The sequence below is a fragment of the Mirounga angustirostris genome, unplaced genomic scaffold (assembly GCF_029215605.1).
Source record: "Mirounga angustirostris isolate CCGP_5_RB_7025 unplaced genomic scaffold, mMirAng1.0.hap1 SCAF_17, whole genome shotgun sequence".
NCBI classification, from domain to species: domain Eukaryota; kingdom Metazoa; phylum Chordata; class Mammalia; order Carnivora; family Phocidae; genus Mirounga; species Mirounga angustirostris.
The window spans coordinates 28667794-28680430 of record NW_026991725.1 but is presented as its reverse complement, the minus strand read 5'-3'; the positions used below and the strand labels follow the sequence as shown (position 1 = coordinate 28680430).

General features: G+C 37.7%; 1 protein-coding gene across 9 annotated transcripts in view; it reads left to right on the top strand.

Moving 5' to 3' along the window:
- GPATCH8 (G-patch domain containing 8) overlaps positions 1-12637 on the top strand; it is a 118700-nt gene that overhangs the window by 35985 nt on the left and 70078 nt on the right. For 8 of the 9 annotated variants that reach the window (XM_045888771.3, XM_064582814.1, XM_064582816.1 and 5 more), the window contains one exon: positions 2343-2415. The exons of the other annotated variant lie outside the window; for it this stretch is intronic. In XM_045888771.3, coding sequence (XP_045744727.1) covers positions 2343-2415 — 73 coding nt within the window. The remainder of the gene's footprint in view (positions 1-2342; positions 2416-12637) is intronic. 9 annotated transcript variants of the gene reach the window in all.

Here is a 12637-nt window from a genome sequence, read left to right as displayed (position 1 = left end):
GTTCGTATGGAAATGCTTTCACTCCACTTGCACTGCTTTTGGAAATAGCATACTGCTTCATCTGTCTGTTTATTTTAGTGCATTCATAATATAACACAGTCAGCATAATGTCTCATCTCCACTTAGCCAAAGATTGAGTTTTCTTAAATAAAAAAAGGGGCAGCAGTTTTTGTCAGCATGGTTTAATACCCTAAATCTCTGTGCCAAGTATAGTTATAACATTAGCTTATTAAAAGATTAAACAATAATTTAGTCAACTACATAATCTTAGAGTCATTCTGCTATCCTTGTCCTTTCCATAGTTACTCACTTGTAGGAGTTATGATATGAAGTAAGGATTTTATGTACAGGTAAGTTTATAGTAGTAAAATAAAGACCTCTTCTTCATTTTTTGCTAACATTACTTATATTAAGACTTTAATTATTTTTTTAAGTTTTTGTGATGTCTAGTAATACGGAAGTCATCACCTGGGATTACACATAACCATGGCATTTTCAGATTCTTTTAGTTTCTGGCAAAAAGTAATTCCTAGTGAACGTTTTGTACGCCATATTAATTTTGTATCTATATGTTGAAAATAATAGTATCTTGTTTTAGAAACAAAATTTCTTCCTCCTTTTTTTTTTTGAAACAAATTTTCCATTATTGTTTGCCTGTTTTTTGTTATTAAAAAAGTACCCTGATCTTGGGGCACCTCGGTGGCTCAGCTGTTAAGCTTCTGCCTTCGGCTCAGGTCATGATCCCAGGGTCCTGGGATCGAGCCCTGTGTGGGGCTCCCTGCTCCACAGGAGGCCTGCTTCTCCCTCTCCCACTCCCCCTGCTTATGTTCCCTCTCTCGCTATGTCTCTGTCAAATAAATAAAATCTTAAAAAAAAAAAAAAGAAGTACCCTGATCTCCCCCCCCCCCCCCCCGCCTGATCATTGAAATAATCATTTGCTCAGTCGAGTTTTCCTGTTTGCAGTTTGCATGTCATAAACTTGTGGAAGGAAATTGTCCCCCCTCCCCCCACTTAAACAGCACATTGGGGAGACTTAATCTTCCTCTTCTAATTTACTGTCTGAAAAGAAAACAGTAAAATAATTTTTGTCTTCTGTAATTCTGAAGAGCATTTTACCATTGAATATGGAGCTAGAAGATAAAAAAGCAGTTTAACAGGAGATATTTGATTTTAAATCAGCTATTTATGGCTTTAGCTTTATAGATTGATTCAGGAAATAGATTATTTTCAAATGATATCAGGTTAGTAATATAAATTACATTTTAATGCATAGAGAACACTTGTGTTGGTTATTTTAAAATGTTTCCCTTTCGATGAGTTTAGCAGCATTTTATCTGATGTAGTTAATGGTTATTTTAGTTTTGTCTCCATACTTCACAATATTTGTAAAAAGCAAATGGGACAAAGGTATGCAGAGGTTTCTAAGATCTTGAACCCTTACACAGAAGCTGACATTAATTGTTGTTTCTGGTGCCTTTTCATACAATTTACATTGAAATACCTTTTCTGATATGCTCCTAGGAAGATGAGACATTATGTATATTGGTTTTTTCCCCCTACATGCACTAATGGTTCTTTACTGTTAACTTATTGCTAGACCTGTTTCATTCTAACATTTTAGCATTTTTGTTAGATTACATGTTGAAATGCATCACTCAGTCTGTGCTTGAGCTCATTTTATTTTTCTGTTTAATCAATTTAATTTCTTGTTTTACTAACCTCACTGTTTTTTCAGTTTAATATTGGCTGCATGCTAGTTAAATATTTATATATTTTTTTTATATATATATATATTAAAAAAACCAATCAAGTCTAGCCTGGATTTTGCTCTGATTGTGTTTTCATTTCTAGTGGTGGGGCAGTCTTACACTTATAACTTACTTTGTATCATGAAAGCCTGACACATAAACAAAATAACTAAACACAGTGTAGATTTTCTTTAAAAAAAAAAAAATCTTAAAGTGGTGCTGTCTAGGTGGTGGATATGATTGTATAAGTACCTTGATTTTATGCTTTTTAATGTTAGTTTTAAACTTCATAAATGTATTCTTCCCCTTTTCCCCTTCCCTTTTTGCTCCTTTTTAAAGTGTTATGTACAAAAGTTGCCCAGCACACCATCAGAAAGGACCCTTACCCCTATGTTCTTCCCATATAATATACTGGCCAGCATTTCTTTTTACATTAATGCCCCTTTTGTTGGGCACATTTACCCTATTATTAGCATCTTTTTGCATGCATATATATAGAATTATCTCTTGCTCATCACCTGTTTAAATGTCACTAGGAAGGGAAGAATATATTATTGGAATATTTTTGGTTTGTCTCTCTGTTCTGTCTGTCAGGATAATATTGGACATCGCTTACTCCAGAAACATGGGTGGAAGCTGGGCCAGGGATTGGGAAAATCTCTTCAGGGTAAGTTTTTTAAATGTACAAAAAGAAAGAAAGAAAGAAAACAATGTTTTTGATTTGATCTTATGCCTGAATATATGTCTTTTTTTTTTTTTTTTTAAGTGTTTGGGCTTTTTCCCCTGCCTTTTCTCCCCTAGAACAGTCTATATTTTCCCTATAACTGTATTTTAAGCTACTGTTAAGCTAATAGTTTGCAAGAGTAAGCTGCTGTGTCATGAATACTTTCAGGTCAAACATTGTGTATGTATGGCTCGACTGGTTTTAAATTTTTTTGGTGGGGGTGATGGGTGGGTGGAGTAAAAAGAACACATAGTCTCAGAGTGTGCTTTCTTTGTGTCATTTAGTGATGTTGTATTGTGGCTTCAGTATTATAAAGGGAGCCATTCAACAGCAGAATTTAATTTTTGCCTTTCCAAATTCTCCCTGAAGCTGGTGATTGCCCTGGTTCTTTTTCTCTGCAGTCAGAATCCATGTAGTAGTAGAGAGAATTAACCCACACAAAACAAAAAATGGAAGCAGCAGTTTGTTTCCTGTGGTTCTCTGAGCAGAGGTCCATTTCTCAGGTTCAGATCAGGCTCTGGAAAATATGTGGCTTAAAGTTTCCATTCCATTTATTTTTTCTTTCTATTATAGTAATCATTTGGATAAAAACAAAATACTAACATTTCTGCTTTTGAGTTCTTGTTAGTTGGAAACCAACTCCATTCACTTTTTAGCTCCCTCATGTTCACGAGCTAGTGTTTATTCTTCACAGATGTGAACACTACCTCAGAAATGATGGGAATCATTGCACTTCTACTTCTGGTCATGAGGGGGTCTCATTGTATAAAGGGATCTTTGGGGAGAGGTGTGCTTTTATTGACTGATTCTCTGAATTTTGAAAATAGATTTTCACAATTTGAATGGGAAGTCTAATCAGTTCAAATGTGTGTTAAGGGGCACAGGACAGGGCATAAAGCAGGACATTCTAGTCTTTAAAACCTTTTTTTTTTTTTTTTAAGATTTTATTTATTTGAGAAACAGCAGGGGTGGGAGGGAGGAGCAGAGGGAGAGGGACAAGCAGACCCCATCCTGAGCGTGGAGCCTGATGAGGGGCTCGATCTCACGACCCTGAGATCATGACCTGAGCTGAAACCAACAGTTGGGTGCTCAACTTACTGAGCCACCCAGGCGCCCCAAAAACCTTTGCTTTTTGAATTATAATTCTACAAGTTCTAGTCAAATTAGTATTTATTACTAAGCACTAATCTATTTTGGGGGGGAGATAGAAAGGTTTGATTACCATTAAACTTGTTTTCTCAGTGGCATAAGAACTCATCGCAGTTGATACAAAGAATAAAGAGCAAATCTGTTTGAATCCCAGAATTTTTCATTTCTAAGCATCAGAGACTTTCAAGTACACCTAGCAGAGGAAAAGAGAGAGAGTGAATAAAGGAGAGGTAATTGAATACTCACTTATTTTTCCATGATAGAAAATTTTAATTTTTACTTTAAGAATAGGGGTGCCTGGGTGGCTCAGTCAGTTGGGTGTCTGCCTTCCGCTCGGGTCATGATCCCACATCCTTGGATGGGGCCCCACATCAGGCTCCCTGCTCAGTGGGGAGCCTGCTTCTCCTTCTCCCTCTGCCATTACCCTTGCTTTTGCTCTCTGGCTCTCTCTATCAAATAAATAAAATCTTAAAAAAAAAGAATACTCTAGAATTTTGGTTGTGTTTTGAACTTTGAGCTCCTTGAAAAAAGGAGGTTTTATCCATATTTTAACTCCCATCTCCATGGTTGCAGGCATATAAGTCCATTATTCATCTAAATTACAAGGGGAATTTGAAGCCCATCTCTTTTTTTCTTCTTTTTAATTGTGGTAAAAAACACATAAAATTACCATCTTAACCTTTTTTTTCCCCCATCTTAACCATTTTATTATTATTATTTTTTAAGATTTTATTTATTTATTTGACAGAGACAGCGAGAGAGGGAACACAAGCAGGGGGAGTGGGAGAGGCAGAAGCAGGCTTCTCACTGAGTGGGGAGCCTGACACGGGGCTCAATCCCAGGACCCTGGGATCACGACCTGAGCCGAAGGCAGACACTTAATGACTGAGCCACCCAGGCACCCCACCATTTTATTATTTTTATTTTTTTTAAGATTTTATTTATTTATTTGAGAGGGAGAGAGAGAGTACGTGAGCGAGCAAGAGTATAAGAGCAGAGGGAGGGAGAAGCAGACTCCCCGCCTAGCAGGGAGCCCAATGCAAGCCGGGTCCCAGGACCCTGAGATCATGACTGAGCCAGAGGCAGCCGCTTAACCAGTTGAGCCACCCAGGCACCCCTCATCTTAAACATTTTAAAGTGTACGGTTCAGTAGTGTTCACTAAATTCACAATTATTGTGCAAAGCCCATCTGTTTTGAATGGCTGGGACAGTATCTTTACCCTTGAGAAGAATGGAATCTTATTCTATTACCAACATTAAAGGCTGTTTAATTGTCTTGTAAATGGATCTTTATTTTTTTAGTGTCAGATTCAACAGTGTGCATACTTCTCTTGCATAGTTGTTTCTATAATACCCACATGATCTGACCTAGAATGTAACCACATTTATGGCATGTTGAGGTAATTCATGACAGATTTTTTTTTCATTGTACCAAACCTTTGCTACAGATAACCACTGAAGAAGGCCCTGTCAATCTAGTGAAAATGGTAATGCCTTTTTAGTATTGCATAGACTAGGCACTGCATGTAATTTCTGGGCTCACAGCTTTGTAAATTCTATCACTTCTCCTTTTTATTTGAGTTTAGGGCTCTAACATCTTTAACATAACCGTCCACTAAAATTTAAACCTGATCTCTTCAGGATATTTTGTTAACACTTAAAATTTATTTCAACCAGGGGCACCTGGGTGGCTCATTTGGTTAAGTGTCTGCCTTTGGCTCAGGTCATGATCTCAGGGTCCTGGGATCGAGCCCTACTCAAGTTCCCTGCTCAGCAGGGAGTCTGCTTCTCCCTCTTCCCCTGCCCCTCCACCCTACTCCTTTTCTGTCTCTTTCTGTCTCTCTCAAATAAAATCTTTAAAAAAAATAAAAATTATTTATTATTCATCCAAGGTTTTTATAGAGAGTGTCGGGCCTTGGAGGCTACAGTGCAAATATCTTGTCACTGGATAGATTAGGCAATAGATGGTATGCTGACTCTAAAATGAGATTATCTGGCAGGATAGAAAAATTATACTTTATAAATTGGGTTTATTTTTGTACTTGAATTTCCTTTATTCTTACCATTTTTTTCCTCCCTTAGTATTAAGATACTTCAGAAGTTTTTTTTTTTTAATTAATTAATTAATTTATTTGACAGAGAGCTAGCGAGAGCAGGAACACAAGCAGGGGGAGTGGGAGAGGGAGAAGCAGGCTTCCCACAGAGCAGGAAGCCCAATATGGGGCTCCATCCCAGGACCCTGGGATCATGACCTGAGCCAAAGGCAGACGCTTAATGACAGCCACCCAGGCACCCCAGGATATTTCAGAAGTTAAAAAAGAACTTATATTGTGTGTGGCAGATAAGTGATTGCTAGTATTAAAAAAAAAAAAAAAAGACTTGTAGAAAAGATATGTTGACAAGGTGTCTGAAGGTAACAATACAGAGAAAGGCCTGTTGATGAGAAATATTATGGACAGTTGCTTATTGTAGAGGCAGAGGATGTATTTAATTTGGAATAAAGCAACAATGAATGATAGTTGTATTTTGTGGTCTTGAAATTGTTTTATAACCTTCTGGCAGCTTTAAAATGGAATGGAATTGGGGCACCTGGGTGGCTCAGTCATTAAGTGTCTGCCTTTGGCTCAGGTCATGGTCCCAGGGTCCTGGGATTGAGCCCCACATCGGGCTCCCTGCTCCATGGGAAGTCTGCTTCTCCCTCTCCCACTCCCCCTGCTTGTGTTCCCTCTCTCGCTGTGTCTCTCTCTGTCAAAAAAATAAATAAAATCTTAAAAAAAAATAAAATGGAATGGAATGCAGCTCAAAATCTTTATTTTGTTGTGAAATGTTTAGTCAGTAGGTATAGCCCAGAAATGGGGTACCTAAACTTCCTTTGTTAAATTGTCTAGGTGCTTTTTGATGATTTGGCTGACTTTTTTTTTTTTTTAATCACAAGCAAAAGTTCAGCCCCTGAGAAAAATGGATGGGGTCTGATAATTGTTTCATATCTCACCCTGTCTAGGAGGTTCAATCAGTAATAGACAACCAACACATATTTACTGAGCTAATAATGCATTCTAGCTATACTGGCTGTAAATAGCATAAGCAAGGGACAAAGTAGGTAAGAAATTATTCCTGTTCCCCAAGTCTTGCTCTTTTAAATTACTGTAGATCTTTGAAGGTTTCTTGAGTTTTATACTTTTATGTATTCTTTCCATGCTTAGAATTAAGTATGTGATCAATCTGAATATTTAACTGACAAATCACTCCATGTTCCTTGAGGTAGGGAATCTTGTGTAGTTTTGTGTAAAATTACTTGGTGTAAGATGTGAAGGCAATGTGAGCAGCATTTTGAAATATAAGGTCTAGGTTTGAGTTTGGCTCTGCCACTTTAAGTAAAAGGGACAAGTTACCATCACTGAGTTATTTTTTCAGTCCAATAAATGGAAATTAAAATCTTTGCTCATTTATTCACAGTTACGGGGTGAAGTAAATTAATAAAAATGATGAAATCACTTTATAAAAACTATAAAATGCTATGTAAATGCTGATTGCTATTAACACCTCTATAGTGTATATTTAGATGTTTTAACTGAATTGGAGATAATCCATCTGTAGGTCTTTTCTCTCTCCCCCCCCTTTTTTTTAAAAGATTTTATTTATTTATTTATTTGACAGAGAGAGACCCAGCAAGAGAGGGAACACAAGCAAGGGGAGTGGGAGAGGGAGAAGCAGGCTTCCCACAGAGCAGGGAGCCGATGGCGGGGCTCACTCCTAGAACCCTGGGATCATGACCTGAGCCGAAGGCAGATGCTCAATGACTGAGCCACACAGGCGCGCCTTAAGACTTTATTTTTAAGTAATCTGTTCACCCATCATGGGGCTCAAACTCACAACCTGAAATCAAGAGTCGCACACTCATTGACTGAGCCAGGTGCCCCCCCATCTTTAAGTCTTAATCAGAAACCTAAATATCATTTAAAAAAAAAATAGAGAAGCTCTGTCTTGCTAGTCTGTAATTTTACAGTATAGTAGCTATAATGTGCTCAATATGTGCTAGATAATTGACTCCCGGATCTGTATTTTTAATGCTGTATGCATTTTATGGTCTCTAAGCCACTAATTTTGGTGTCTGTTTCACTAATTCTGAGGTCATTAGTTATTGCCACTTCTGAGCCTAATTTACAAAATCTAAGAAGAGCCCCAATCACTAAACAGTGGCATTGGGAAAACTGGATAGCCACTCAGAAAAAAGCAGTTGGATCCTCATTGTGCTACCTTACCCTGACATATATTACAGATGAATAAACTATTTAAATGTTAAAAAAAGAAAGAAATCCTAAGATCATTAGGGTGTGCACTGGGATAATTATTATTTTTATTTTATTTTACTTATTTATTTTTAAAGATTTTATTTATTTGACAGCACAAGTGGGAGGGAGAGGCAGAGGGAGAGGGAGAAGACTCCCTGCTGAAGAGGGAGCCTGACGTGGGGCTCGGTCCCAGGACCCAGGGATCATGACCTGAGTTGAAGGCAGACGTTTAACTGACTTAGCCACCCAGGTGCCCCGATAATTATTATTTTAAAAATATCTTGGTTAAGTGGCTGCCTTCGCCTCGGGTCATGATCCCAGGGTCCTGGGTTGGAGCCCTGCATCGGGCTCCTTGCTCAGCAGGGAGCCTGCTTCTTCCTCTGCCTGCCACTCCCCCCTGCTTGTGCTCTCTCTCTCTTTCTCTGACAAATAAATAAAATCTTGAAAAAAAAATTAAAATAATGTTGGAGGGACACCTGGTTGGCTCAGTCTGTAGAGCATACGACTCTTGATCTTGGGGTCATGAGTTGAAGCCCCACGTTGAGCATAGAGCTTACTTTAAAAAATAATAATAATAATGTTGGAATGAGGAAATTTTTAAGTATAGACGAGATCGGGCTCGTTCAGGGTGGCATGTCTGTAGACCTTTTCTAAGTTTAACCCCAAACCCAGAAGCCATTAAAAATGGATACATTTTACTATATTTCGTTATTAAAAAAACACAAATAACAAACTGGGAGAAATACTTGCAATATCTCATTATAGACAAAGGACAAATTTCCTTCATATATTTTATCTGTTACATGAAAGACTTACAGCCTAAAGAGGAAAGGGGAAATGATATGAACATTGTTCATAGAAAAGTAATGCGAATGATCTTTAAGTGTATGCAAATACTCTCAGTTCTTTTCATAAGAGAAATATGCATTTTAAAAACCACAAGATAAAATATTTCACTTTTGCATTGGAAAGGTTAAAGATAATTAGCCTGGTCATATTTTGGGAAAACAGGTATTTACATCATAGCCAGTATGAATAAAAATTGGTAAACCACTGCAGAGAACAACCTGAATTACCTAAAGATTAAAATGCATGTATCCTGAGGTGCCTGGGTGGCTCCGTTGGGCGTCTGGCTCTTGATTTCAGCTCGGGGTCATGGGATCAGCCCTGTGTTGGGCTCCACCCTCAGCAGGAGGTCTGCTTGGAGTTCTCTGTCTCCCGCTCCCTCTGCCCCTCCCCCCCTCAAATAAATAAATAAATCTTTAAAAATAAAATGCATGTATCCTTGGGGTCAGCAATCCTAATTTTCTGTTCTTCACTTAACTCTTTGAAATGCACAAAATAATGTATGATCAAGGTTATTATATCATGTTATTTTGTGATAACAAAAGATTGGAAACAGTCCATATTTCATTGATTCCAAGACATTTTTTTCATATTTTAATAAAGGTAAACTTAAATGCATCTTATTAATGGTATTATAGTTATAATTGGCAGCTCTTAAATTTCTTTTGGGCATATAAAATAATTGTGTTTTGTGGTTAATGGCATTTTGTATTTGAAAAAATAGAATACTAAAATTGTATAAAGGGAAACCATGCAGCTTTAAAAGGATTGAAGTCATTTAGTATGTATTTGGTATATGTAGAACAATTTCCAAGGTACGTTAAGTAGAAAGCAATGTACAGAACAGTGTGTGGTATATATTAAACTACCATTTGTGTTATATTGCATACATAGATATACACACACTCATATATATATATACTGATAGATACACATCTCCTGCTTAAAATCAGTATTTTGTTCCCCGAAATCAGACCACCTACCTGTGTGAAGACCTTACTTAGGTATATATTTACTATTATTTAAAATGAGTTACCTGTCAACCCCAAAACCCCCAGCCAATTTTCAAGATACAGCTATCTATTTGTGAATTTTTTTAAAAATTGCCAGGGGGACGCCTGGGTGGGCTCAGTCGTTAAGCGGCTGCCTTCGGCTCAGGTCATGATCCCAGGGTCCTGGGATGGAGCCCCGCATCGGCTCCCTACTCAGCAGGGAACCTGCTTCTCCCTCTGCCTGCCGCTCCCTCTGCTTGTACGCGCGCTCTCTCTCTCCTACAAATATATAAAAATATTATTTAAAAAATATAAAAATAAAAAATATATGTAAATGTATATTTAAAAAATTTAAAAAATTGCTAGGACATTGCCTAAACGTTTCTTCCTTATTGCCAAATAATTAATATGGTTGTGTAGTAACATGTCTGTCCCTTTTATTGATACTTAAGAAGCTTTCCAAAGTTCTAGTGTATGTGGAATGTATTTCCAGATTTCTACATATCTTTTTCTTAAAAATGCTGAATTAGATTTTTGAGAATGAAATATAGACATTTTACTATATAAAATCATTGGCTGAATAATATCGTGTTGAGAGTCATGAACTGAGGCATTCCACTATGAAGCCTTAAACAGGTACATTCTGTGAGGTATACCTGTATATTTATGTTTTCTTGACTATGCAGAGAAAAATCCTTGTAAAGGCAGACTCTGAAGGGAAACTGAGTTGCTTTTTATTGTATTCTTCTAAAATTTGATGTGATATACTTACATTGCTATTTAAAAATATAAAAGTTGGGGCACCTGGGTAGCTCAGTCGGTTAAGTGTCCAACCCTTGAGCTCAGGTCTTGATCTCAGGGTTGTGAGTTCAAGCCCCACATTGGGGCTTGAGTGGGCTGCACTCTGGGCATGAAGCCTACTTAAAAAAATTTATATAGAGAGAAAATTATTCTGAAAAAGAGTAGGCAAAATTAGAACAGAGTAGTAAAGTAGGGTGTGTTTTGTGTTTTTAGGTATATGTCCCTTCCCCCCCCCATCCCTGCTCTAGTTTCAGTTAGCAAATAAATGTTGAATATAGTTGGGTAGGGCCTGCATTAGCTAGTAATAGCATTGTTCTTACTACATTTTATGATTGAAGGAAAACTAGACTTGGATTCAGTACAACAGAATAGAAATATGTAGCGTTACATTTTAGACTTTATTGGGGCGCCTGGGTGGATCAGTCAGTTAAGCATCGACTCTTGATTTCAGCTAAGGTCATGATCTCAGGGTTGTGAGATCGAGCCCAGTGTTGGGCTCTATGCTGGGCATGGAGCCTGCTTAAGATTCTCCCTCCACCCCCTCCCTTTAAAAAAGAAAAAAGGAAAAAATAGACTTTATTGTTAAACTAGAATGTTGATCTTTTAAAACTTCACTGACTTCCTAAGAAAAATCATTCTTTGGCTGAGAAAAATAAGCTTTCCCTTTTTTGTTTTTGTTTCTTTCCTTTTTTTTAAAAAATTTTATTTTTAAGCAATCTCTGTACTCAATGTGGGGCTTGAACTCACAACCCCAAGATCAGGGGTTGCGTGCTCTGCTGACTGAGCCAGTCAGGTGTCCCAGTAAGCTTTCCTTTAATATTATAATGACACAGATAAATTTTGTGGATAGGGTCTTTGTAAAATCTAACTTGTTGTCCTTTTATATTAGTTTCCCTTTGAAATTTATTTTCCTTTTTGAAAAGGAAATTACACTTAGTACATTTCATGTACATTGATTTAGAATCTTAATGTTTTTTATGTTCCACTTAATGAAATAGTATTAGTATAATCATTTCATAAATGAAGGAACAGTTTTGGAAAGGTCATATAGCTACTGAGTCTCTGCCGTTCAAGTATAAGCATAACTTTGAAATCAGTATTCCTATATGTATACCTTTGCTCTTCTCAGAAAAAGTTGGTAACTGGAAATAAGAGTAGTTGGGGGAGGACAGCCATGTAGATCCCCTAGCATGAAGGTATGGATTGTCAGAAGGGCTTAGTTATTTATACTTGAAGCTGGTCTAGGTGAAGGAGCCTGTAGTTGAATTACCTCTTTTCCCTGCTGATTAAATGATCTTTGCAGTCTTTTTTTTTTTAAGATTTTATTTATTTGGGGCGCCTGGGTGGCTCAGTTGGTTAATCAACTGCCTTCGGCTCAGGTCATGATCCTGGAGTCACGGGATCGAGTCCTGCATTGGGCTCCCTGCTCGGCAGGGAGTCTGCTTCTCCCTCTGACCCTCCTCCCTCTCATGCTCTCTGTCTCTCATTCTCTCTCAAATAAATAAATAAAAATCTTAAAAAAAAAAAAAGATTTTATTTATTTGACAGAGACACGGCGAGAGAGGGAACACAAGCAGGGGGAGTGGGAGAGGGAGAAGCAGGCTTCCCGCCGAGCAGGGAGCCTGATGTGGGACTCGATCCCAGGACCCTGGGACCATCACCTGAGCTGAAGGCAGACACTTAATGACTGGGCTACCCAGGCGCCCCTGATCTTTGCAATCTTTACACAGTTGCCAATGGCAAGCATAATTTTAGTAATTCATATATCAAATTTGGAAAAGTACAGATTCTGTAAAACCTGTGACCTTCTGAATGGGATTTCATTAATATGAAGAAGAGGAACATTAGAATTAGCAGTCTGCAGTAAGAGGTCCGGGCTTTAGGGCAAGACTTAAAAAGGGAGAGGGATTGGGGGAGAGGAGAAGGGGAAATAGTGAACTTAAATTCTGTATGGACTGCTTGTTTCTCAGTATAGAGATCATCACATTTAAAAGATACATCAAAAGACATTAAATATATGTTAAGTTTGTGGCAAAATAACCAGAAAAGACGTGGCCAATTTTTCAAATGAAATTTGGAAGCTAT